This window comes from Neovison vison, chromosome 14 (assembly GCF_020171115.1).
Source record: "Neovison vison isolate M4711 chromosome 14, ASM_NN_V1, whole genome shotgun sequence".
Lineage (NCBI taxonomy): Eukaryota > Metazoa > Chordata > Mammalia > Carnivora > Mustelidae > Neogale > Neogale vison.
The window spans coordinates 2227789-2255016 of NC_058104.1; the positions used below are offsets into that span (position 1 = coordinate 2227789).

The 27228-nt window shown below is 56.9% G+C and overlaps 1 protein-coding gene across 5 annotated transcripts in view; it reads right to left on the minus strand.

Moving 5' to 3' along the window:
• PRKAR1B (protein kinase cAMP-dependent type I regulatory subunit beta) overlaps positions 1 to 27228 on the minus strand; it is a 79933-nt gene that overhangs the window by 46923 nt on the left and 5782 nt on the right. Inside the window, exons 1-4 of one of the 5 annotated variants that reach the window (XM_044232944.1) lie at positions 20221 to 20273; positions 18778 to 18971; positions 8802 to 8960; positions 7805 to 7896 (exon numbers count right to left, since the gene is read on the minus strand). In XM_044232944.1, the coding sequence (XP_044088879.1) occupies positions 7805 to 7896; positions 8802 to 8960; positions 18778 to 18954 (428 nt within the window). In that variant the 5' untranslated portion in view covers positions 18955 to 18971; positions 20221 to 20273. Of the gene's footprint in view, positions 1 to 7804; positions 7897 to 8801; positions 8961 to 18777; positions 18976 to 19137; positions 19159 to 19874; positions 19948 to 20220; positions 20274 to 27228 lie in introns of those variants that run through there. The other 4 variants (XM_044232942.1, XM_044232946.1, XM_044232943.1 and 1 more) reach the window with 4 other exon arrangements.

The following is a 27228-nucleotide window of genomic DNA, read 5'->3' on the forward strand; positions in this document are numbered from 1 at the left end:
AGGGACACTGGCCAGGCCCCCATGGAGTCCTCATGGAGATGGGGACAAGGGTGGGGGATCACAGTCCTCCTCCCGGGCCACCCGACCTTCACCCTGGCCTCTCCCTACAGCCCCCCCAACCCCAGCCAGCTGGCAGGCACATCGCCTAACTTTAGTGGCCACCGCTCAAGAATGGAGGGGACCCAGGACCTGAGGCACCGACCAGGTCTGGAAGCCAGTGGGCCCGCTCACCACCAGGGGGCATCTTGCCAAGCATCCTTCCAGGACTCAATTCCTGCTCCTGAGCAACTGGGCCATCCTACCCCCTCCCTGGGCCTCCATATAATGGACATGCGCAGCAGAAAGACCTTGGGTGCCCAAACCAACCATCTTTGGGAGCCTGTGGGGCAGCATCAACAGGGGAGCTGATTAGGGGCAGGAACATGGGGAATGGCTGAGTCTGTGACACCCTGGGCACAGCCCCTCCTGATTCTGGACGTCTTAAAGCATCACGGCACCAAACCACCGAGACCACAGACAGGCAGGATCCACGGCAAGCTGCTAGATGTCCACACTGGACAACAGAGCCCCGAGGCTCTCCCACTGATCCCATAATCAGATGGGCCGGGCTTTGCGAACCAGATCCCCAGGAACACAGGCCCTGGACGCCCCTCCCCAGCTAAGACGCCACAGAAAACTGAAACTGCACCTTGATCGACTTCCGACCTCATGACTTGACCCTGGTCACTTTTTAACAGACTGTCCCTTTTCCTGGGGGGGGTCACTGAGCTGGGTGGTGCCAGCACGCGGGAAGCGGGTCAGCCCAGTGCAGCCCAGTCCTCACTTCTCCCTATCCTCACTGGGGGCCTTTGAGCGCTGGCTGACGCTCTCTGCACCCAGCACCATCAGCAGCAAAGCCAGTCTGCCTTGGTTTTGGGTTTTTTTGGTTTTTTGGTTTTTTTGTGTTTTTTTTTAGATTTTATTTATTTATTTGACAGCAAGAGAGGGAACACAAGCAGTGGGAGTGAGAGAGGAGAAAGCAGGCTTCCTGCCAGGCTGGGTGCCCAATGCAGGGCTCCATCCCAGGACCCTGGGGCCATGATCCAAACCAAAGGCAGATGCCCAACCACTGAGCCACCCAGGTGCCCCTGTCTGCCTTGTACTAACACGGCGGTGCCCATGAGGCCTGAGGTCCGGGGACCAGCTCAGAACACGTCATGTGATGCAAGCTCCAGCTCCCAGCTTCACATGGAATGCGGCTCCCGTGCCCCGGAAGTTAGCAGCCTCGAGGTCTCTGCCCAGAGCAGGAGGCTGTATGCAACACGAACAGGAAACCCGTTGCTTGTTTGACCATTAACCTCCTCCTAAGAGGAGGCCCTGCATTCCCCAAAATGCTAATTTTGTGTTTTCTTGGTGTTGCCTCAAAGAGAAGCCTCGAGGCCTGTGCCAGAGCCAGGTGGGAGGGAAGGGGCCGAAGCAGCTGGGGAGCAAAGGCTGCATGTGAATCCAGCAGACGGCGTGTTTTTCCCATCACCTGGGGACCCCAGCCAATCTGGGGAAAAACAAGCTGCAGGAGATGCGCGGGTGGGCGGCAGAGCCGGTGGCAGATACCAGGAGACAGCTGCTTGGGCCAGCGGTGCGGCGCTACCGCCAGAGCCTGTTTTAATTAGAGCTGCAGAGAGCGGGGCTGCTGCCAGGAAGGCCACCCCAGGGTGAGATGCCCTCGCCCGCCCGTCTGGCGGCTCTGGTAATGAGGCCCCAGTCGAGGGCCCAAAGCACAGCGCTGCCTGCATGGCCCAAACCGCACACACGGAGCCTCCTCATTACCGTGCTCTAGACTCCCAGAGGCACGGCGATGCTCATCTCCAGGCACCTGAAGTGCAGCAAGCCGGGAAGGGACCCAACTGTACCCAGCAGCTCCCTGCTCCCTCCCTCAGTCTGGGGTGTACCCTCAGGGCCAGGCTACGGTTCTCAGATGGCCCAGGGCCTAGAGGATACTGCAGGCTGCCTTCTGAGGCTCTTTGGGTCCCTGAGCAGGGTGCCCCTGGCATCCCCAGGAAAGACAGGAGATCCGCAACTGCTCACAGTAGCTCACATAGAGCAGGGAGTCTGCAGCCGCCACGGGCACCCTCACCTGGAGGAACTTCACACAGCAGAGGGGTGATGGAGGGGCAGGAAGACACCTGCTCCAGCCCCAGCCAGGACACCTGCTGCATGGCTCAGAGGGAGTGTCAAGGGGCCGGCTCAGGGCACAAGGGGCTCCAGCCCCAGCTAGCATGTCTACTGTGACCTGGAGCAAGGGACAATGGGGAAGGGCCCTCCCCTCACTGAGCCTCAAAACCCTCTTCTGTACTCTGATGTTAGGGGATGAGCAGGCCTTCCACATGCCTTTCTGCAGTGTCCTGAGGCTCAGAGCAGCCAGCGTACCTACCTTAGGTCCAGGATGGACCCGAGAACGAGCTTGTGGAGTGGACTCAGACTAAACACTGAGAGGAGTGAGGCCTGGCTGTGGGGGTCCCTGTGGGGGTCTAGGCCAGCATCAGAGGGGCAAAGTGGTATCCAGGGAGAAGCCCACTGACACAGCCTGCCCTCCACCCCACAAAAGAGCTACCAAAAAGAGGAGGAGAAGGAGGATGAAGACTATGATGGTGAGGAGGGGAAGAGGGAGGGTGGTGGTGATGAGGATGATGGTGATGATGAGGATGATGGTGATGACGATGATGGGGATGGTGGTGATGATGGGGATGATGATGATTGGGATGATTCTGGTGATGATGGGGATGATGGAGATGATGGTGGTGATGATGATGGTGATGATGGGGATGATGGTGATGATGATGATGGGGATGATGGTGATGATGATGATGGGGATAATGGTGCGATAGGGATGATGGTGATGATGATGGGGATGATGGAGATGATGGGGATGATGGAGATGGTGGTGATGGTGATGGTGATGGTGATGATGGTGATGCGGATGATGGTGATGATGATGATGGAGATAATGGTGTGATGATGAGGACGATGATAGGGATGATGGTGATGATGATGGGGAAGATGGGGATGATGATGGGGATGATGATGGGGATGATGGGGATGATGGGGATGATGGAGATGGTGGTGATGGTGATGATGGTGATGATGGGGATGATGGTGATGATGATGATGGGGATAATGGTGTGATGATGAGGACGACGATAGGGATGATGGGGATGATGGAGATGATGGTGGTGATGATGACAACGGGGATGATGGTGTGATGATGATGATGACGACAGGGATGATGTCCTGGGATGATGATGGGGATGATGGGATGATGATAGGGATGATGGGATAATGATAAGGATGATGGTGATGGGGATGGGGATGATGGAGATGATGGGGATGATGATGATAATGGGGATGATGAGGATAGGGATGATGGTGGTGGTGTAATGGGGATGGGGATGGTAATGAAAGTGGTGATGGTGATGATGGCTTTGATGATGATGGGGATGGTGATGATGGTGGTGATAATGGGGATGGTGGGATGAGGACAATGTTATACCCATAAACATTACTATACTATACTTCACTGTAACCCTCAAAGTAGGTTTTATGACTCCCATTTGACACTTGAGGAAACTGAGTTCCAAAGAACGTCATTACATACCCTAATGACATGATTCAATGGTCTCCTTCCAAAAGATCTTTTAACACCCATTCAATTTTGTAGCATGTGTGTGCGTGAGTGTGTGTCTGTGTGTACACGGAAGTGTGTGTGTGTGAGTTTGAGTGTCTATGTGTTTAACACGTCTCTGGCCTGACACGGTGTGTTCGGAGGTCTCCTGGTCCTCCTGTGGCTGCCCAGACCCGGCAAGCCAGAGACAACTCCCTGCATTCCCAGATCACCCCAGGATACCTGGGCACCTCCTGACGACCATCTCTGGATCACCTGCTTTCTCGTGTTTCCTCCTCCTGCAGGAGCACATGACCTATGGTTACAGGAGTGGGGGAGGGAGAGCACAGGCTTTGGAGCCCCAGGGACTCTTGCTGGAACCCTGGCTCTGCTGTGACAGTCGGTGTGGCCTCCGGCAGCAGACACACCCTTGTTACAGACAGAGCCTCCAGCAACGTTCACCTGGGTGGGGGGAGGGTGTGCTGTCCTAGGAGAAAGAACAAGGATGTTCAGAGGGTGAGCGGCCCTCCCCCACAGCTCCATTGCACTACCTTCTGCTGAACAAAGACGCTCACACAAACCCCTCGACTCGCAGGAGCACCCCCACTCAAACTGGGGCCCCAAAGATGCCATCATGACCTGACCAGGGCAAGACCACCCTGCCCGTGGCACGGGTCACCTGTCTCCCATCTGAACTTCCTAGGGGGGTTTTATGCACAAAGACGCTCACCCTACTAGCGGAGCAGAGGGCTGTTTCCACCACCCCCGCGGGAGGCAGCTCTGAGTAGAGGCGTGCCAGGCACTCTGCGAACCTGGAAAGAATGTGCCCCAAACCATAGCCCAGGCTGCCGAGCCTGGCTTCTAGTAAACTGGAAAAAGCAAAGAACTTGGATGCTGTGCAGACGACATCAAGTGAAAGGTCAAGGGACGTTGTCTCCAGCCCGCTCCCTCTGGAGTCCACTTCCTGAACCATCCGCCTATTTCTTCAGAGGCCTCAGCCAGAAAAAGGTTCCCCTCAGGGTTTCAAAATGGAAAGTGAGTTTTCCTGCGGCAGAAAAGCGCTCTTCCCAAGCCCGCCTCGCCAAGAGGAATTTCCAATCTGACCATCTGCTTCCTGCACTTCTAGTCCACCTGGCTCCTGGATCTAGAAAAGTCCGAGGCAGTGGGAACCATGTGACTCTGGAAACTCGGGGCCAAGGGCACAGGACCCTTGCACAAACTCTTCCTGGATACATGCAGCCAAGACGGCCAGAGAGCGCACTCAGATCTGCTCGTCTCCAGGCCTCACCAGCCCTGCACCCGCTCCTGCCTGGCACCCCTGCCTGGAAGCTGGGGACGGGCTCCGAAAGGGTGTGAAGGCCGTGCCACAAACACAGCTGCCATGGAGGGGGCACATGGCCCCCACGGAAGGGCAAGCTCAAAGCTCAGTGGGGCCAGAAGGGCAGCGGAGTCTGGGGGCTCCTTGGAAAGGCACACGTGGAGAGAGGACATGCCCTAAAGGCCACTCCTAGGTGTGTGTCCCAGAGGCTCCAATACCCACACCCCGAGGTGTGTGGCCCACAGGCTCCAAGAGCCATGTTCACAGGAATGTTTTGCACAACCACCCAAAAGTGGGAGTGGCCCAAGTGTCCCTCAACTGGTAAGTGGATAAGTGGGTATACCCTGCACAACAGGAGACCCCTTACACAGGGAAGGCAGCACCGCCAGACCACGGGGGCACAGAGGGCGCTGCTCACAGAGCTGTGAGCCACATGGGAGGTCAGGTAGAGGCTGGTGAGGAGCCCGTTCCCCGTCTCCCCGCTCTGAGCACAGTCTACTGGAAGCCAGGCCAGGCTCGTGGTTCTGGCCAGCACACATCTCTGGTGGCAACACAGGACGTCTCCAAACCACAGCCGGAGGAGCCTGGGCCTCCATGAACATGCAGGGCCCACACCTCCCCTGCTCTGCTGACAGTGGCCTCGTCTGTCAGAACGCAGGCTCTGAAGAGGGGCGTGGCTGCTAAGCTCCCTGATGCCCGGGTTACGATGCTTGGTTAGCCTCCCCTGTGGCTCTGGCAACGGGAAAAGAAGCTCCCAGGACCCCAAATCACTGTGCCCTGAACTCCCTCCCTGCACTCAGGGTTGGGCCTGATCTGGGGAAGCGCCCAGCCTGCTGGCTGGCAGGAATGGGACCAGGACCTGCCGTGTACAGGTGCACATTACAGGCCCGCTCTGAGATCAAAGTCCAACTGCACCGCTGGGTGGCTGTGTCCTCTTGTCTACCCAGAGGGGCGCCTCCTCCCCCAGGCTGGCACCAAAGTACACATCTGCAGGATCCCAATGGACCAAGGCACGACCCACAGCCATCTGTCCCCTGACCACCGAAACCCGGTGAAGAAAGGACAAAGGTCTGTCTGGGGGCTCTGTCTGCCACTGCGGGGAGCCTCTGACCTCCTGGCTGAGGGTGGGGAGTCTGTCTGCAGAAAGAGACCTGCAGAGGGACCCAGGGATGAGCCAGTGTCCTGGGGCCACTTCTATACAGCTCACGTCTTCCCTCTGGACCCCTGGAACCTCTGGGTTTCGATCCATGTGAGTGCATCACCTACTCAGAAGCCAGGTCTAAATCTGGACAGAGTTATGATATTCACTTTCAACTTCATAAAGATACAGCTCTTGAGTCACCTGGTCCCACCTGGTGACAGAGACCATAACTGTCAGATACACACCATTAGGAGAGCTGAGAACAGTGGAAGCATTCAGTCTCCCAGTTCTGGATCCCAGAAGCCCAGAATCAGCCCTAGCAGGTGGAAATCGAGAGGCCGCAGGCCCCTGTGCCCTCAGAGGCTCCAGGAAGGACCCCTCCAGCCCCTCTCACCTCTGGGAGTGGCTGCTGGCCTGTAGCCCAAGGTCACCTTGCTCATCTCCACCTCTGTGGTCACAGGGCTTCTCCTCTTCGGAGCAACCTCCCTGTGCCCCCTCCTGCAAGGACCTAAGACTGCATTTGGGGCATACAGAGGCTGAATCCTGAGCATCTCAGCATGGCAAGACCCTCCTGGGCTGCTGGGGCTGTGGGGGTGCCCATGCCAAGACCTGGCCTCTCCATCCTGCCCGTCGTGCCCGTGTAGCCCCAAAGGGTAGGCATTGCACACACCCCCAAGACATTCTGGATCACGGCTCGAGCTGCACCCCGCCATGGACACTCCAGAAGTGATCCCACCCCAGGCGAGGCGCAGAGCACCAGGCCTCTGGATGCACCCGCAGCCTTCCCAGGTGGCCTGCACCTGCGATGCCACAGCAGCCCAAGAAAATGCACGATACCCACCAAGACCCCCCCCCAATTCTCCCCCCTGCCCGCCTCTCTGCCGCAGCCTCTCTGCTACTAGGGCCCCTCCTGTGTAGGCAGCACTCTGCACTCGCCCGCCAGCCCGGGACGCTCGCGCAGAAGGGCCCACCGCCATCACGGAACGGGGCCGTGAGAGGGCTGTCTCCCTGGTCCACAGATTTGTGTGCCATTTGAACTCTGTAGAGCTCCATCGTCCAAACATGCTCGGTCATCTAATCGAGAAACAGGATTTGCTAAGTTGAGAAACAAGAGAGAAAAACCAAAACCCTACACAGCCTTTCATCCACATCCACATTTCTTGAGGGAAGAAATGGTCAAAGACCGAAGGTGAGCGCCCGGGACAGCCGTGGTCATGGAAGTGCCGTGGACCATGACAACGCGCAAGCAGCCGTAGGAGGGGAGTAAGGGCTGAGGAGCAGCTCGGCGGAAACGGGAACTACAAACCACACAAACCCTTCCTGACAGACGGACGTTCCCCGCCCCGTAAGCGGGACAAACCACGCAGGCTGTGAGCCCAGTCTGTGACAAGAAGTCACGCACATGCATAAATCCAAAGCACTAACCCAGAACAGTTTCAGGGATTCAGGATTCAATTCCTGGCACTCAGCCCCTGAGGCCCCCACAGATGTTGGGAGCTGCTCCCTGGAAAGACCCCACCCGACGGCCACTCCTGGGACACGTGGGGGCTGTGTGACTTGGCGTCAAGGTCACGGGTGTCTGTGGATGACCAGGGCAGACGGAAGCCTCAGAGCCTGACCCGGGCAGGCACGTGTCCCCTGTGGCCAGGGGCCGGCGAGGCCCAGGGAGGAGTGTCGGTCCTGGCCCCACCGTCTCACGGGTTCCTACCTTCTCTCGTTGTCATCCAGGTGAGCAAACAGCACATTTTTGGAGATGGCTTTGGCCAGCGCCGTCATGGTCTTGTAGTCCTTGGGGATGACCTGCAGGGGAAACCATAGTCAGACTTGTGAGCATCCCCGAGGGTCCTGCAGACAGACAGGGGATAGTGGCTCGGCAGCACGTGTGTGCTCGAGGCCGCTCAACTCTGTGCAGAAATGCGACCCAAGTATTGCACGGATGGACTGTCCCCAAAGCCCGTGCGCTGAAGCCCCGCCCAGTGTGTGGCGTCTGGAGGCAGGCCCTGGCGGGATTAGCCCGCTCTCCCGCTCTCCTCGCCACCAGAGCACACGGGAGATGGTACAGCTCCCACCAAGAACCAGCCTGTCGGCACCTGCTCTCGGACACCCGGCCTCTAGACAGAGAGAGAGTGAGCGTCGCTGTCACCTGGGCTCAGAGACACGTGGAGCTGCACGTTACACCTATTCCACCAGATTAACTTTTTTAAGAGATCGAGAACTAAAAAGACCAAGAGAAAAAGTAAAAGTGAGGGTCTAGAGGATATAAACACACAAGGTGGAAACGAGAGGCCCCACGTGCTGGGGAAGGCGGGAAGCCAGGCCCGTACACTGTTGCACACAGGGACACCCTGTGGACTTTCACGCTCCAGAGCCCGTCCTGATGCAGGTGCACCCACTGTGCTGTAGCAGCGGAGGGATGGATACTGAGGGACAGCAACGTGGAGGAGGATGTCCCCACTGGTGGCTCTGAGGCCGGCTCCCGGAGGACAGGGGTCACGTGATCTGGACACCGGTCTCCTCTACCCACACACCACATGCCTGTGGGCAGTGACTGTGACCGTGACCGTCCACCACTGTGGCCCCTCTCAGAGCAGAAGGGAGCACGATCAAGGCCAGGGACCCCAGGGGGAGGATGGGGAATGGGAGCAGCGACCCCGGGGTGAGGATGAGGGAAGCAGGGACCCTGGGGTGAGGACGAGGGGACCCACCTTCCTCACGTAGGACACGGCATCCTCCTCGGTGTACACCTCGGCACTCACGCCCCCTCGGCGGCGGCGAGCTTTCACCACAGGGTTTGGTGGGGTCGGGGAGACCTCCTCGTCGTGAGAGTCTGACTTTTGCTGTGTCAGAATCTGTCTGTTTTCTTCCTGTGGGGGAAAACATGGGAGGGCTGGTAGCAGCGGCCAACGTGGCCTATCCACCTACAAGTGCCACCGAGGAGTCCTGTCCGGCCCTCCTCCCTCCGTGCCTGGCCGACCCCCAGCTTCGAGGGCACCTCCATCTCTCCCCCACCACCCAACCCCACAGAGCGCCAGCTCAGAAGGGTTCTGCCTGCCCTCACCACAAGCGACATTTTGGGTACCAGGTGCCTGAGGTCTGAGGTCTCCGTCAGGCAGTCCCCCATACCCCCACATCCCTATAGCACACATGCAGGAAATGGAAGGTGAATACGTAAGTGGAAAGCAAATCTCTTTTGTTTTCTTCCTTCCCTTCATTATTTAATTGCTTGAACAACTGTGCGTGCAGAGGGCACAAGGTTCCAGAAGCACGAAGGAACATACACTGCCTGACAAGCAGGGCCCCCATCCCGGCCCCTGCAGCCGCCACATCCCCACGTCCCAGAAGCAGTCTGGTGATGGTCTGGGTTACCACGGGGAGCAGCACAGGGGGACGTGCGGGTCTGTGGCAAACAGACCCTCACCTGTCTCCCCACATGCCCAGGACAAAGCCTCTGTCCCCGTTGTCTGCAAGGACCACCTTCCACAAACACCCGCACCTGGCAACCTCCCCCACCTGATTTTACCTGGCAGTCACCCGGCAAGAACGTGAAGGGAGGACAAGGAGTCCCCCCCACCCCCCCAGTGGCTCCTCCCAGGACGCCCGCTGCCCCACCTTCCAAAGCACCCCTCCTGCTCCACCAACGGCAGGTAGTTCAAGCTTCCCGGGTAACCCGAGAACCCCGAGAGAAGCATGAAGCCGTCCTATTTCATGCTATGGTGTAAACGAGGAGGGAAGCGTGCTGGGGCCTTGCTTTCTTGAGACCGTTGACATCGCTGTCCTACCACAGGCCATTTTCCATGCTGGGCAGCCAAGGGCCTAACTGGGCGGGAACCAGAGGCTTCAAAGCTCAAGGCCACTTGGGGAGGCATTGGGCGGAAATGGGAAAATGGGATGGCACCCCTCTCCCCTCCCCCGCAGGATTCCAGGAAAACCTCTCATTTTCCGGAGCCCCCTTCCTGCCTCCTGTTCTCACGCTGATGAGCTGTCTGGGGCTGCAGGACCGTCAACGACACAGGGTCAGAGGACGCTTCACAACAGCAGTGTGGGAACCACATTTCCAGAAAGCTCCGTGGCCAGGATCTGCCCCAGGAATGCCTAACACAGCTCCAGGGACTGTCCCCATTCGGCCCCCAAGGCCAAGTGCTCCCTAGATCATAAATGATGGTCACAGTCTACTTCTGACCACGTTTTTCTGGCACAAGGAGTGAAAGGCAGACTCGCGGCCTGAGAAGGGAAAATTCTCGGCCACAGAGGGGTGGGACGTGGGGAGATTCTCTGGACCTGAGTTCCCACTCCTGAGAGAAGCCTACATGCCTGGGTCCTGGGACAGGCAGAATCCCTCCCTCCACACCCCATGCCCAGGCATGCTTGCTGAGGACACAGCTGGGTGGTTAGCTGTGTCAGCCTGACCCCGTGCACAGGCCCGGAACACCCCAGAGGAAGAGAGGCCACACCCTGTGTGGCGGCCAGACTCCAAGTGGCTGCGCATGGTTAGCATTTCTGGGATCCCCTGGGGAGGCAGTCCCTCGACTCCATCCCCTCCGGCCGAATGGACGCCGTGGTATTTGGAGATATGTGGTGTCCTGGGCCGGGGTCACTGGTGCCAGCCCCAGGCTGACCAAAGCCCCCATCTCGGGACTGCAGCCTGTCACAGCAGAAGACAGGCCCGGGGCCGCCATCCCCATCTATGAGGCCAGGAGAGGACCAGGGCCGTGTCCAGGGGCACTCAACCTCCAGCGGCGGGGTGAGGAGAGACAAGTGTGATTTCCATCACTTGTCCAGTACCTCTATCTACCAGCCTCACACAGAGATTGCTCTACAGAGGAAAAGGTACAGTTTTGTCATGAAGATGTCCATCTAACAGGGAAGACAGGTGAAAAGTCAGCAATGGTAGCAGTGTGAGGCACGAAGGACTAGGTAGAGGGCTGGGCAGCACCTAGCAAACCAGTCACTTCCCCTCTAAGGACCAGTTGCCACAACTCTCAAGTTTTGAGAATGGAATGCTTTGTCACTCAGTTCAGCTATTTCGTGATATTTTTATGATGACAGTCTTCTTCTTTTTTTTTTTTTAAAGATTTTATTTATTTATTTATTTTTATTTATTTGACAGGCAGAGATCACAAGTAGGCAGAGAGGCAGGCAGAAAGAGAGGGGGAAGCAGGCTCTTCGCAGAGCAGAGCGCCCAATGCGGGGCTCGATCCCCGGACCCCGGGATCATGACCTGAGCCGAAGGCAGAGGCTTTAACCCACTGAGCCACCCAGGCGCCCCACGACGACAGTCTTCTTTGATAAATCATACAAAAGTTTGTTATTGGTTTCAAAGTGTGTGAGGAGGCTGGCTTCCACCTTTTTTTCTGGTTACTGCTCTATCAACAATAATAAAAAGACTATTATTAGATTATAATCAAAGAATATAGTTTCTGAGTAAGAAAAAGATTTAAACTCATCTGGGTTTAAAAGATTTTGGTTTAAAAGATTAAACCCATCGTTTCAACATGTCCCACTGTGTACTTGATTGGAAATCCCTGACTTACACACACCTTTCCCAGATCTCGTAGGTTGCCTGATCACACACAGACGGGACCCAAAAAGAACAGAGTTCAGTAGCAACCACAGCAGACTGGGGCCTGCTACCTCGTGCAGCTGGGTGCAGGGGTGTGGTGCATGCCCAGGGGTCACACAGCTGGAGATCCCCCTGCCCGGCATCACGACCCAGCACCTGAAACAGCACGCAACTTGCCACAGGGGTTCAGTAAGGATCTGTGGATAAATGTGTGAATGGATAAACCTTTTTGCCCAAGAGCCAGCTTCACAAATCCGTGTGTACATCCAAGCCCCATAATTCTTTTTCTTAAAATACATCCTAGCGAAGCAATGAGAGCTGTCAAGGAGATGTGGGCACTAGAATATTCTCTACAATGTTTAAAAAATTTTTAATCCAAGTAGCAATAAGAAACTGCTTAAGTTGGGCACCTGGGTGGCTCAGTGGGTTAAGCCACTGCCTTTGGCTCAGGTCATGATCTCAGGCACTGGGATCGAGTCCCGCATCGGGCTCTCTGCTCAGCAGGGAGCCTGCTTCCCTCTCTCTCTCTCTGCCTGCCTCTCCATCTACTTGTGATTTCTCTCTGTCAAATAAATAAATAAAATCTTTTTTTAAAAAAACTGCTTAAGTCAATCTAGAAACATCTGTATAACAGGAATCTCTGTGCCCTGAAATCATGTGTTCAGCAACATTTAGTGTTCTTTTAAACAATCATATAAAGTTTGGTTTAAAAAACCAAAAGCAGGAATCAAATCACATATAGGGAATGAAAACTCAGGCCACAGACTGGGAGAAAAAAAAATCTACAAAACACACATCCAGAAAGGACTCGTGTCTAAAATGTACAGAAAACCCCCCCAAAAACCATCTCAAACTCAGCAACAGGGAAACAGACACCGCGACCCAGGGCATCTGCACGGTGAACACCCACGTGGGTGGGTGACCACCCCATGGTGCGTCCTCGAAGACATGCAAAGGAAAGCAGCGAGGAGACGCTGCCGCTTCCTGGCAGAATGGCCACGGACCAGGACAGGTCAGCACCAGACGCTGGCAGGACACGGAGCCGCGGGGCCCCTTGCATGTGGCTGCTGGAAACGTGGAAAGGCGCTGCCGCATCGGGAGGGGCATGTGGTTTCTTCCAAAACCAGCCACGTGCCCACTATGCGATCTAGCGGCCGCACGCCTTGGCATTTACCCCAGATGACCACATGGGTCCACATGACCCCGGCACATGGATGTCCACTGTGGCATTACCCACAGCTGCCCAAACTGAGACACCACCTGGGTGCCCTGGAGTCGGGGACGGATGCCCAGGCCGTGGGCCATGTGGACGGTGGACGATGACTCAAGTGCTGCAGAGACATGCGCTCTGAAGCCGTGGGGACCCTGACACACATGTTCCTGAGCCGGCTCCTGACTGTGGATGCCAGCGGGGAGGGGGGCGTTCCCGAGAAGGCGGGACTGCGGGGACGGTGACCAAAGGCTGGGTGCCAGGGGGCTTGGGGAAGGGGCACAGGGCGGATCGCAGTGGATTTGTGTTGTATCGTAATCGGATACGTGTTGTTGCACAAGTGTGCACACCCAGACACCAGCCTGGAGCAGGCAGCGGACTTCAGTGAGCGACAGTGAGCCGGGGACGCTGCTCATCAGCAGCGGGCGGCACAGGGGCCAGAAGGGTCATCCCAGGGCCAGGTGGGGTGGCAGGGGTGAGGACAGCGCTGCACGTCATGCTCGATGCCCCAGCAGGCCTGTGCCACCCCAGAGAGCAGTCTCTGCTCGGTACCTACTACACCAACATCACGCTGCCCGTGGGAGGGAGGGCGGGAGGGACAGCAGTTCTGGGAAACACACCTGGGAGGACACACAAGGACGCCATGGTCTCTCCCTCAAGAGAGCGGACGAGGCAGCTTTGTTTCCTGATCCTTTCTCTACTTTCTTAATTTCCCCAAATGTGGAATCAACCTTTCTCTTGTTGATGTTACTGGGCAGGACCTGAAGCTTTAAACCTTCTCTGGAAAACCGCTCTAACGGTCTGTGGGTCGCCCCGCCCAGCAGTGCCGCGTGGCCTTCCAGCTGACAGGGGAGCAGTGGCCCTCCCTGCAGCTTCGGGCCGCGGTTCCTCTCACAGGTCCCGGGTCGGCGCGGGTCCCCACAGCTGTGTCCCTGATCACACCCACACACGGTGCCCACAGCAGGCCCTCCGTCCCCTGTCTGCACAAGCATCTTCCACGGGCCACACCTGCTTGGCGGGCAGGGAGGGCAAGGGCACGACCCTGAGCTCACACCCACCTCACAAGCACACGGCAAGTGCAATGCACACAAACGCGTGGAAAAGGGGGAAGGCGGCTCATGTAGGGTTCTGTCGGCAAAGGTTATTTTCTGTGGTTCCTAATGTGAGTTATAAAAGCTCTCTGGAAATAAAGTCAAACGTAAGAAAATTAAGAAATCCCTGTTTTGGAAGAGGAGCGAGATGCCGGAAGGGCAGCAGGCCCCACCTGCCGTGTGCCTGGTGGGAGGACCGCGGGCCGGACAGCAGGAGGCTGTGAGGCAGCAGGAAGGAGGGGCCGGCTTGGTGAGCGGGCGGCGTGGGTCCTCCTGGCAGGAGGACACGCATGTCCCTAAGAGAGAGCAGCCAGTGTGCGGAGGCTCCGGACTGTGGGATTCTGGGGAAGGCGGGGCTGTGGGGATGGGAAAGGTCAGGGATATGGAGGGAGCGCGCACAAGGGATGCTTAGGGCAGCAGCATGAGGTGACATGAGGCTTGAATGAGACACGTGACATCATGTGTTTGTCTAAACCCACAGGACTATGGGCACGAGGAGGGACCCCAAGGTTAAGTCTGGGGCGCAGCTGACAATGGCATCCCTCATCAGATGTAACGAGCCCTCAGCAGGTGAGCGTCATTAACGGGAGCCGTGTGCACGGGGAGGGGCTCAGGCTATGGAGGGGGGCTGTGGGCATGAGGCACGTCATGCTCCATTTCTCTGTGAACCTGAAGCGGCTCTGAAAAGCAAAGCTGGTGGCACGGTCCGCCGGCTAAGTGAGAGGTCAAGGTCTCGGGATTGTGGGCTCCAGCCCGGCGTGGAGCCCCATGATTGGTGACATGTCTGCCATGTCATGTCTCTGACATGAGATTCTTCTTCTCCCTCTGCCCCTTCCCCACTCCTCCATGCGCCATCCCTCTCAAACAAATACATAAACCTTTAAAAAGCAAAAGTAAAGCCTATCAATTACAAAGGAATACCACTGAAAATAGAAAAAAAAAAACGAGAGAGCAAAATCTACTGAAACATGTAAGTGATCTGTATCTTGAAAATAAAAGCTTCTCTTTCTGTTTTTGTTAAAGATTTTATGGATTTATTTGGGGGGAGGTGAGGGGGCACGCATGAGTAGGGGGGATGCGAAGGGAGAAGGAGCAGCAGACTCCCCGTTGAGTGTGGAGCCCAAAGCATGGGTGCGTGTGGGCTGGACGTGGGGCTCGATCCCATGATCCCGAGAACCTTGAGAACACAGCCTGGGCTGAAGGCAGATGCTGGACAGGCTGAGCTTCCCAGGCGCCCCAGAAAATGAAAGCCTTTCTCTCACAGAAGAGACACCACAGACCTAGGTAAATGAAAAGCTAATCTCTGTTCCCCAAGTGAAGATTCAAGATTGTTCTCCATTCTCCTCTGACTGATTTATGTGCTCAGTGTAAGCCCACTCAACAACCCAAGAGGATTTCCTGAGCCATCTCACTGAGATCACTCTAAAATACACCTGGAAAGGAGCAAACGAAACCCTCTTGGAGAAGAATGACGTGGGAAAACATTGAGAGCTCCCACAAGGACAGAAGGAGCCAGACGGCGAGGGCCCCCAGGCAAAGCCGGCCGCTGGCAGAGGAGTCAGTGCAGAGCGCTTCCACTAACTTATGCACAACAGCACAATTCATTAATAAGTATATACACGGATAAACCTGACCTCAAAAGCAGAAACTTTCACTCCATAAAGACACTGGTGAGCCCATGAGAAGACAGGCCATGGACGGACAGAAGGTGTTTGCAAAGCAGGGACGGTCACAACTCACATCCGTGGAGGTGAGGGTATGGGGTGAATACATAAAGCAATCCTGAGCCCAACGGTAGGAGAAGAGCCTGGCAAGACACACAGACAGAAGACCTTGACAGGCACCTCCCCAAAGAGACACGTGGATGGCCACTAAGCGTTGCCATCGTGACAATGACCACGTCCTCAGTCATGAGAAAATGAGCAAGACAGCCAGCAGAAGGGCCCCACGGATCCATCAGAATGGCTCAAATTTTCGGGAGCTGGCAGTATCGGGTGCTGGCAGTCTTAGGGCCAAGAGCCGCAGCTGGTTGGAACAAAGACGGTGCTGCGGGCCATTCGTTACCAAGTCAAACGTGCGCTTACCCTACAACCCAGACACTTTCTCCAGTTAAAAACCTACATTTCACACAAAAATCAGGAAGACAAACACATGCCGACAGCGGCCTGGTCATCGCCAGAAACCAGAAGTGATCCAGAGGTCCCTCCGCTGGGCGTGGGAAGAGCAGACGGCAACTGGTGCACACAGTAGAACAATGCTCGCTCGTGACGCACGCAAAACCAGCACGAATCTCAGGTGCCCTCGGAAGGGAAGGAAGCCGGACTGAAAGGCTACATGCCATAGGCCTCCCCTGATGGAATGTTCTGGAAACACGCAGAACTGCAGACACTTGAGCAGTTGCCAGGAGATACACGGACAGGATGGTTTGGTCAGCAAGGGCAGGAGGCAGGGGACGGCAGCAGGCAGACAACACGATACACCTGTCAGAACCCATACAGTTGCACACCACCGAGCACAAGTTCCAGAGTATTTGAGTTCAAAGAACTTTAACGGGAGAGGGGAGTGGCCTCGGGTCTCTCTTCTCCGATGTGTCTGCTCATTCTGAAAGCGAAATACAGCGTAACTTTCGTTTCCACTAAAGACCAGAACCTTAGTCTGGCTCCTCGTGTGATGCCCCTGGAGCCAGCGTCCGGGGAAGGTGCCGGGCCACCAGGAGGGAAGGAGCCCCCAGTGCGGCCAGGACGTGTCTGTACCCACAAGGTAGCACAAGAACAACTGGGAGAGAAGCGGATGTTGGCGCAGATTCAGGAAAACAGCACAACTCCTGCAGGGGGGCGGGGGGGGCACAAACTCATTCCATCTCTGGGAGTAAAGGGGCAACAGGGCTCTAGAGCCATGGAAATGAGCCAGACCCTGGCCCCAGAGCACGCGCCCTGACGGCGTCAGTGTTCTTCCTCCCACAAATCAGTCCTTGGCCTTGAAGTGCTTTCTGTAGAAAACGAAAAACCTGAAGACCATCAATCAGAGAACAATGCAGATAAAGGCAAATCCGTGACCCCACATGGTTTTATGGCCACAGACACCGTAACAATGCCACTGAGGAGAACGCAGACACTTCGAAGTGGCCCAAATGGTAAATGTGACCCGTGCAGACGTCACACAGTGATGCTAAGGAGGAGAGCCAGACCAGAGATGCGCACACGCCACAACCACCCACGTCCACACGCCTGTGCGTGCTAAGGAAGTTGCTAGAGAAACGTCGGGGGGTCCACCAGGGTAGGGGGGCAGGCGCTTTCCTCCAGCATCTAACGGGCGTCCTTGCAAGGACCAAGGACTGCACAAGCCTCAGCCGATGTCCCGGGAAGAAGCCCCACCTGTGCTTGGCTGGAGGGTAAGGGCTATTCTACCCCCTCACGTCTGGCCCTTTTAAACGGCCTGTGGTGGGGCGCCTGGGTGGCTCAGTGGGGTTAAGCCTCTGCCTTCGGCTCAGGTCATGATCTCAGGGCCCTGGGATCGAGCCCCGCATCAGGCTCTCTGCTCAGCAGGGAGCCTGCTTCCCCCTCTCTCTCTGCCTGCCTCTCTGCCTACTTGTGATCTGTCTGTCAAATAAATAAATAAAATCTTTTAAAAAACAAACAAATAAATAAACAGCCTGCGGTGAAGAAGTCACTCACCAAGGCCTGAGGGCTGGTGGCGGCACGTGGCCTTGCAGGACAGCACACCGGGAGCTGGGCCATCCCCGCTGGTCTGTGCGGCCCAGCAACATCCTCCCAGGGCTTTATCGGGCCGTGCATAAATGCTTCCTGCTGTCACACACGCTGAGAAGTCCCCCCTTCCGGGCATCCTGGCCACTCGGCTGGCCTCATGGGTGGCAGGGGGTGCTGCTTGGGACTCTGCCCCTCCCCCGGGGCCCCAGCTCCTGGGGCCCAAGACCCCAGGCTCCACCGCACCCACAGTGAAAGAGCCTTCCTGCGCCCCCATCATAGACACTCTGGGGCAGCTCGCGGGGCAAGCCATCATGAAGGCAGAGGAGACACCCATGGGCTCTCAGGGACTTTAGGTTCTGGGGGGCTCAGAGCCATCTGTCCCCGGGGATAATATGTAGCCTCGGCCCCAGGCCCGTGCTTCTCTCAGCCCCCACCATCCGCTTTGGAGCGTCCAAGTTACGTGGACAGATACCCCGCTGCAGGCTCTGCCTCTCACAGGAACAGAGCTGTACCCCCAGAAAGAGGAAGCCTGCCATGGAGGAACAGGTGGCCAAGGGGCTCAGACCCCTCCTGCTCTGAGCCCGTCCTCCTGCCGATGAACCAGGAAGGGAAAAGCACCATCATTCACGGAGGAATGGGGGGGGGTACGTCTCAGAAGAGAGGCGTGGATGGGCGTGTGTTCCCCACACTGCACGAGTCTGAGGCGCATTCTTCTCTGCCTGTACCCCCCGCCTCCCATGTGCACATTACCAGGGAATCAGGTCTCAAATGTCCCCCATTGCATGCCCCACCACAGCTACGCTCTTCCCTCCCAAACGCCAGTGCCACCTAATGACACCCAGTCCCCATCTCTGCCCCCCTCCACTGTCAGTGGGCCCCAGCAGCTCTTCCCCAGGCTCTGCACGCCGTAGGGCCTGCCCCAGTGCAGGGGGACAGAGAGGGCCTGTGACCGGGAAGGCCAAGCCCTGGAACGTGTGAGGCAAGACCAGGCCCCCACGGACGGCTGCTTTCTCCACACTCCCCAGAAGAGCCAGCAAGGCCCGGGGAGCAGGTGCAAGTCGCCGCGGCCCAGCACACCTGCCCCGGGGGAAGCAGGCGGTGGCTGTCACTGACCTTCTCCAGCTTCTCGAAGTGTTCGCGCAGGAACTTCATGGGCCTATCAGGCTTGGAGACACACAGGTGCACAATGCAGTCTTTGAGGACCTGCTGAACGCCATGCTTCTGAACATAGAGCTCACATCCCTTCAGGCTCTCGTCCTCCTCCGCCTGGTAGGACGATGGGGACGCCATGGTGACCCCACTTCTGGCTGCCTGGAGCGGGGGGAATGCACATCAGGGGGGCGCTCTGGGAGGTGGGATCCCACAGGCCCCCAAGGCGGGCCGTTGTAGTCTCATCCACTGAGTGCTGGGACATGGTCCCAGGGTCTGTGGTCATGGGTCTGTAATCCTGAACGTGACAGCGCAAAGTCTTACCTCCCAGATCTTTGTGGGCTTGGAGGAAGAACAGATTTGTAGGGCTGAGCAAAGCCCTGGTCTCTGAGAAATCTGCAGGAGAAGAGCGGGGACCCGGGGTGGGGGTGGGGGTCCCAAGGGCCATGCGCCCAGCCCAGCTCTTACATGGTCTCAGTTGCCACTAACCCTCCTCCCTTTTTAGGAACAACTGTGGGAACCAGGGAGATGGAGAGGTGCTGTTCCAGGGCCCCGGTATCCTGCTCGGCAGGAACAGAAAGAAAACAAGGCAAACAGTTGAAACCCCGCTAAAGAGCCTTGTGGAAGGATGGTCCATGGAGAACAATGGCAGGGCCTCGGGTTGTCAGCCAGCGCTCGCAGCTAAGTCACAATGACGGCTCAGGAACGGGGCTGCGCGCCTCAGGGACCCAGGTCCGGGCTCCCAGTCGCCAGGAAGGCCCCAAAGCCGCGCCCCCTCCCCCGGCCCCGCGCCCTGCCCCTGGCCTCTGGGCGCCCCCAGCCGCCTCTCTAGGCCCCGCGCCCCCAGCCCCTGCCTCCCTGCCCCAGGCCCCGGCGCCTCCGGCCCTTGAGCCCCCGGCCTCCGCTCCTCGCCACGACTGCGCCGCGAGCCCCGGTTCGGCCAAGGGGGCGGGGGCTCCCCAAAGGCCCGCATTTCCCCGGGCCTCTTGGCCGGCCGAGCTCAGCCCCTTGCCCGCGCAGGCCGGGGATCCCATCGCAGACCCCATCCCAGCCCGGCGTACCTGGATGCGCGGCGCCCGAAGACCGAGGAAGCTGCGCGGGGACGCGGCAGGGACGCGGGGACGGCGGGCGAGCGGGTCCCCGCACTGCAGCGGCGCCGCCCTCCACCCGCCCCCGCGACGCGCCGACCAACCCCCACACCCCCCTGCACCCGGCCTGGCCCTGTCCCCTCCCGCGCGCCCCCTCCCCGCCCCCGCATCGGGCCTCCCCACCCCCCTTCCTCCTCTGCTTCCCGCCCCTCAGCGTCCCTCCATCTGCGCACCGACAGACAGCTCCCCCCCCCACCCGCAGCTCACCCCTGCGCCCCTCCCCCACCCCCTCCCTGGCCTCCCCAAGGACCCCACGCACCTGAAGCAAGCCTGGGCAGGCCTCATTGAGGTGGACAAAGCCCCAGGTTTTCATGCACAGGCCGCCACCTCTGCCCTCCACCACCCGCTCACACCTCCTCACCCCTGCACTGGAGACCCTGTGATAGCTTGTCCTGGCTGCTGCAGCTGGTGGAGCCTCAGGGTGATGGCCAGGACCCCCCACTGCTCACCCCTGGCAGGTTCAGCCACTGTCTGCAAGCCTCCACCCTCCAGCTCAGGGCCGCAAGAGGAGGCCAGAGGGCCCCAGGCCAGCCCCGGAGAAGGGAGCTGAATTCCTTTTCTTGGATCAGGGCTCCAGCATCACCCCAATGCCCCAGTGGGAAATCAGTGGGTCATGCTGAATTCTTCCCACCATCCTCCAACATCCAAGAGGTCATGAAGGCCTGTGGAGCCCCTGGGTTGACTCCCTAATCTACAAGACCAGACCTGCAGAAAGGGGACTGACCTTCTTCCTGTTGCCCAACATCATGCTTTGCCCACATTCTGGCAGGTGGTGGCAGAAACTTCTTCTCAATCACTTGGGGGTCCCCACCCTTTCCACAGAGGGGTGGTGCACCAGCAGAGGGGATAGGGAGCTTGGGCCTTGAAGGGGAAGCAGACAGTATCTGTTCAGCTCTCCCATACTCCCCTGTCCACAATAACCTAGCCTATAGTCCCCTGTCCCACAGTCCCACGTCCACTGAAGCAGACAGACCGCAGCGTGGCTGCCCCGCTCCGCCGGCCCCTGCCACAGGGCTGAGACTGGCCCCACTCCCACCTGTCTGTGTGATGGTGAAGGAACAGGTCACACTCAGGCAGACAGACTGGGAACTCCTTTCTGCTTCCCCTGCCCTTGCCCTCAATGTGTGGGGAGGTCAGGGGTCAGCAGGGAAGCTGGCTGGACTACTGGTAGCCAGCCCCTTACGTGAGGAATGGCCCTCACAGAGCTGGAGGGGAAGCCGTGGGGTCCACCATGCGGGCATTCCTGGCTAGGTCGCCTCCACTCTGACAGTGACAAACCCCGGCTTTTGTAGGATGTCTGAGCAGCCGCATCCTTCCATCAAAAACATACCACAGGTGTCAGGTGACCAGTAAACCGTGCTTGTCTGAGAACATCCCCTAAACCCACAGGGAAGAACCATCCCATGTGCTCAGCCCTCTTGTGTTCCCCAGCAGGAGGCAGTCACATTGCCCAGCTCCGGGTGTCTTTATTTCACCCCAGAACCGGGGCAGCCAAGCCTTGTGAAGACCCAGCTTCAAAGCCGCATTCTCTCCCAGCCACTGCCCACCCACAGACTCCTACCTCTGCCAACTCCAGTTTACCCCCAAGATTCAACCTGAGGGCTCCTTCTGCACCGCACCTCCAGACCAGGTGGACTCCCCGTACTTTGTAGCTCTCCTGGCAAATGCTGCACTGTGTGAGTCTGTTGGCTTGATGTGGAGAGCAGCACCTAGCCTGGAGTGACAACAGGATACCAGGACCTTCCTGGAAGAGGTGCCATGTGGGCACTTCCAAATCTCATGAGATCCCAGTCCAAATCTCGTGAGATCTCAGTCCAACAGGTGGGCACTACTCCAGTGCAGCTTTTGGCTGAGGCTGGGGGTATGGGGAGGAGCGCCCGCGTCAGGGACCCAGTGGCCGTGAACACCACTGGTTACTATTGTCAGGGCCACAGCCGTTCCTCAAGGAGACCTCGGAGTCCCTTCCCTGGGACACACAGGCCTGCCCTGGAGGGATGCTGAAAACGAGGCCACAGGGGAAGAGAGAGGTGAGCTGCGGAGGAACACAAGGCCAGGGGAGAGGCGGGAACCACTCCTCCACCCCCATGCCTCTGAAAGAAGAGGCCATCGGTGAGAAATTCCCGGAGGAGGCAGCAGGAGCCGTGGTAAGAACAGTGCTAATTTTCACCTTTCACAACGGCTCACCAGGTAAGTCTGGGATGCAAAATTTCACTTCCATATAGCCACCGTATGTCAGCGCATTCTGATCATGCGTGCTCCCTGGGGTGGCCTTGGGGTGTGGCCCCTGGTGGCCATGTGCCAATAGCGCTCCCTGAAGCAGACACCCCGTGGAGGATCCGGGGAGAACCCAGTGCTGCCCCGTGTGTAGCAGCTAGGGGACCCAGACTTCCGATCTGCAGACACCGCGAGAGCCTCTGTGTGTGAGGTTTTAAGCCCCTAAGTTTGTGGTGACCGTCACGCAGTTCCTGAGAGCTGTCACAGGGGAATCCAAGGAAAGGCCCAGCCCCGTGTCTGGACAAGGAGGAAACCGTGGCAAGAATGCGATGGGCAAAACGCCATGTCACCCCAAAACTCCTGCTAAATCCTAACCCCCTGTGTGGGGTGTCGGGAGGGGGCCTTCAGGTGAGTCGGTCGGCGGGGGGGGGGGGGGCCTCATGCCAGAGACCCCAGAGCATGCCCTTGCCTCTGCAGCTGCGCGTGGACACAGAAAGGGGACAGTGCAGTGGAGACGAGGGCCCAGCTTCCTCGTCTGGGACACCAGCCTCCAGAGCCGTGAGGGAGATAAGTCTGTGGTCCTTCTGAACAGACCTAGATGGGAGGAGGCCTGAGCACTCAGGAAGGCCATATGTGAAAACATAGGGAAACATATGGAAACATATGGAAACATAAAGGAAAAAAAGTGTTATGAATCTGGCACAGGAGCGGACAGACCTTAAGGGATCAGAACAAAGAGTCCAGAAATAAACCCAAACCAAAATTTATAGGGAATTCGTATGTGGTAAAGGTGGCATTACATGTTTGCGGGGAAAATAATAATTCGGTAATTACTTTGGGGAGAACTAAAAAAAAAGTCACGTGTGCCTCTTTGTACAGATAAACTTCAAATGGATCCGGAATTTAACTACCAAAGTCACGGAGGCAGCGTTGGGAAACGTCCTAGGATCTCGGGACACAGAAGGCCTTTTGAGTCCTACCAGGATATTGAGGGGCCATGAATATACAAATCCACGTACTCCATAAACATGAAAACTTTGTGCACAAAAGCTCTCACACGTTCAAAATAAAAACAAAACAAGAAGTAGATTCACGACGGCCTGTCACAAAGGGCTTCCTTGGCAGGAAGATGCCCAGCTTCATGCAAACCAAGAGTAGTGCAAATTTAACGTACACAGAGGGGCCCTGGGCCACCTGGCAGGCTGGCACGCGTCCCCTTAGGCAGGCACGTCTGTGCGGGCAGGGCGCAGGAAACAGGCCTCACCAACACGGGGCTCCCATGGAGCCTCAGCGACCCCCGTGCGGAGGAACCTCCTGCACAGAGTTAAAGACACAGCCCAGCAACTCCAGCGTCTCATGATAAAAAGTCAATATTCCAGTGACTGTTCCTGCTTATGCATGTTTCTGCTTGAGGTTGAATGTGTCTGTCTTTGGGGGCGGGGGGGGCTGCCGACCAGGGAGAGCCCCCACTGTTCACAGAGACGCGGCCGCACTGGCTGGACCAAGCCTAGCCTGTCTCCACCGTATGTTCCTAAGTGAAAAAACACAAAAACCACAGTAGGAAACTTGGCGTGTATGCCACCACTGAAGAGGTGGCTTCACAGGGCGCCTGGGGGCACAGTCAGCTGAGGGTCTGACTCTTGGTTTTGGCTCAGGTCATGGTCTGAGGGTCGTGGAACTGAATCCCACGTCTAGCTCTGAGCTGAGTCTTGTCCCTCTCCCTCTGCTCCTCCCCACAGCTCCCGGGCTGTCTCTCTAAAATAAATATATAATATCTTAAAAGAAAGAGAGAGAGAGAGAGTTGACTCTACAATCTGGATTTATGTGGATTCAGGCATAGGGCATAGGATACCTCTAGACAGACCTGAAGGAAAGAGGTAGCCTGAGGGGGAGGGAGGGCAGCAGTCCAAAGGGACTGTGTCCCAAGTGCTGTCCCAATTGTATGCCAAATGCATGTATTACCTATTCAAGAGTAATTTTCTATTAAATTTTTAATATCTTCCTGGAAAAGACAAAGGAATTCAAGATACCCATTATTAACTCCACAAACCACATTAAAATCACAATAAAGGGGTTTTTAAAAAGATTTCTCTTATTTATTTGACAGAGAACACGAGTGGAGACAGGGACAGAGGGAGAGGGAGAAGCAGGCTCCCCGCTGAGCAGGGAGCCCAACATGGGACTTGATCCCAGGACCCCGGGATCATGACCTGAGCCGGAGGTCACCCACTAGCTAGGATCCCCAAAGGGATTTTGTTTCTAAAGGCACGCCCCCAAGGACTGGAAGGACCCAGAGGAGACCATAACAAAATTCTGGGAGCCTGAAAGAGGACAGGAGAGTCATCACTGACTAACCGGAACCAAGAATACTAATCGGTGAACTGGGAACATCAAGAACCCAGTTCACACCACAGAATCCCCCAAAACCTCAGGGACAGTTTCACCAAGGAAGTGAGAGCCAGTGGTGAGGGAAGCTTTGAGCTCAGGCACCCACCCCTCCACCAGAACAGGGAAGGGCCCACACCAAAACGAGGTGACTTCGTGAACAAGTATACACCAGATGCTGACCACAGCCCCTTACCGGACAGAATGCCTGAGCCCCCAGGCGCCGGGAGTCTTCAAGGCTCCCAGTTCATGAAGTGCGAGGCCCAACCAGCAGGGCCCAAGAGCAGTGGGCTTCCCACGAGCTCCAGGCTTGTGACCCTCTCCTCAGCTTCCCCCGAGGGCCCGTGTGGCTGCAGAGCCAGTGACGACACAGGCATCCTGAGGCTAGATTTAAAATGCAGCACTGGGTGCCTTTAGAGCTGCCCACCAAGGAAGCCCGTGTCGCTGTGTAGAGAGCTGCCTCCCAGCGAGGCCCCAGCCTTCCACCAGGCCCAAGCCAGAGACCCGGAGCGCCCGCAACGTCACCCTCCCCCTCCGCCCCGAGTGGCTGCAGGGTTCTGCAAAGGAACTCAGGTCCTGCCCACAGGCCCCACCGCCTCCCAGCCCTCCCGCTGCCTCCTGACTCGCCCCTCAGGACAGGTCAAAGCCAGTGACATCTTCAAGCCAACTGAGGTCCCAGATCAGCACTCCCTTCCTCTGTGCCCGCTGAGCTCCTGGGCCTCGGACCCTACTTCCAGAGTCCCTCCACACCACGTTGCACTGCTTGAGGGCCCCGTCAGTGTCATCATTTGGTCAGTGACCTCCCCTCCCAGCCATCAACTGCGTGAGAAGTGACTGCATCGGCTTTGACTCACTGCAGTGTCCCAGTGCCTCCCAGGATGCCCGGAAATGTTCAACGCCCCACAAATACTTGTTGGATGAGATGATGAATGAATGAACCAGCTACGTGCTATCTGCTAAAATCAGTTTATTACACTGACTTATATGACACACTTTAAAGTCTGTGTCACCAGAACACCGAACAAGCAAGACTCCGGTGCAGATATGGAAATCCCCTTTCCTTACCTCTCCCAGCTCTTTAGTATTTATTCCTTCGGCAGAGGAAGTTCTGTCTCTCCCGTGGTACACATTTGGACAGCTGCATCACATTTTGGCTCAAGGAGAGAGAATTCCAAAGTTCTAGGGTTATGTTAAGGTACAAACCCAGTGTCAGCCCAGTGATTCTAAGTGTCCAGGGCTAGGAAGTGATGGAAACGCCAGACTCAGCTCAGAGAGCTGGAATACATCGTCCTCTGGGGAGGCATGTCTGTGGCTGCGAGCAGGTGGGGCCGGCGAGGGGTCTGCTAGCTCCTCCCCAAACTCATTGAGTAGGGGGGGCTCTGCCTTCTCCCACATTGAAACAGCCTCTGGCATCTAGACATCCCAGAAGAAAGTCACTGCCCCGGCCACCGTGTCATAGTCAGGGGCCCCACGGAAGGAGAATGTAGGATACAGTCTCCGATGTCCGGCTTCTTCACTGAGCATGTTTCTGAGGTCCACACCCGTCACAGGCCATGGCGGCCCCTCCCTCCTAAGGCTAAAGGACAGCCCATCGTGTGACCGACCACATTGTGTTTCTGTCATCATGAGGGCCACTCAGGACGCTTCTGCCTCTCGGCTGCAGTGAGCACAAGTGCGCAGGTATCTGGCAGCCTAAGGGGACACAGATTTGCTGGGTCACACGGGAACCCCAGGCTTGTTTGTCTCAGGAGCCGCCAGGCTACTTCCCGCAGCAGCTGCACCATTTTACCTCCCCACCAGCAACTGGAACAAGCTTCCAATTTCTCTTGTCTTTGCCAGTGCTTGTTAGTTTCTGGTGGTCGTTTTGTTGTGTTGTCTTTTTGGTGATAGCCCTCCCCACGGGTGTGAGGGTCTGCCCCTCTCCTCTATGCGGGGCAGAGAAACCACCCAGCACCCTTTCTGCCTTGTGCCGGGGCTCCTGGGGAGTCTGCAAGCCAGCTCAAATTCCACTCAAGGCTGGATCCATCTACGGGCGTGGGAGAAACGTCAGCAGCTCTCTTTGGAACCCACCCACTGCATCTAATAGGACATTTGCTGTGGGGTATTTGCGGATGTGCCTTCTGGTCCTCCTCTGCCAAACTGCTGTGGTGAACAGGTGTCCTGTTGCATCAAATGCTCTTTCTGCATCTATTGAGATGATCCTGTGATTTTTCTCCTTCAGTTTTTTTCTTAATGCAGTAAATTAGAGTAATTTCTCTTTTTTTAAGAGTTTATTTATTTATTAGACAGACAGAGATCACAAGCAGGCAGAGAGTCAAAGGGAAACATGCTCCCGCTGAGCAGAAGCCCGATGCAGGGCTCAACGATCCCAGGACCCTGACATCACAGCCTGCGCCGAAGGCAGAGGCTTTAACCCACTGAGCCACCCAGGCGCCCCAACAGTAATTTATGTTAAATTAACCTCATATTCCTGGAGTAAACTCAATGTATCCTTTTAAAATTCCTTATCACCAGGCTGAACTGGTTGATATTTTGTTGAAGATTTGTGCACCTGTGTCCAATGAAAGAGGTCGATCTGTAACATTCCTTTTGTGTATTATCCGTCACTGTGACGCTGGCCTCACAAAAGGGATTGGGAGATGTTCCCTCTTTCGGTTGTCAGAAAGAG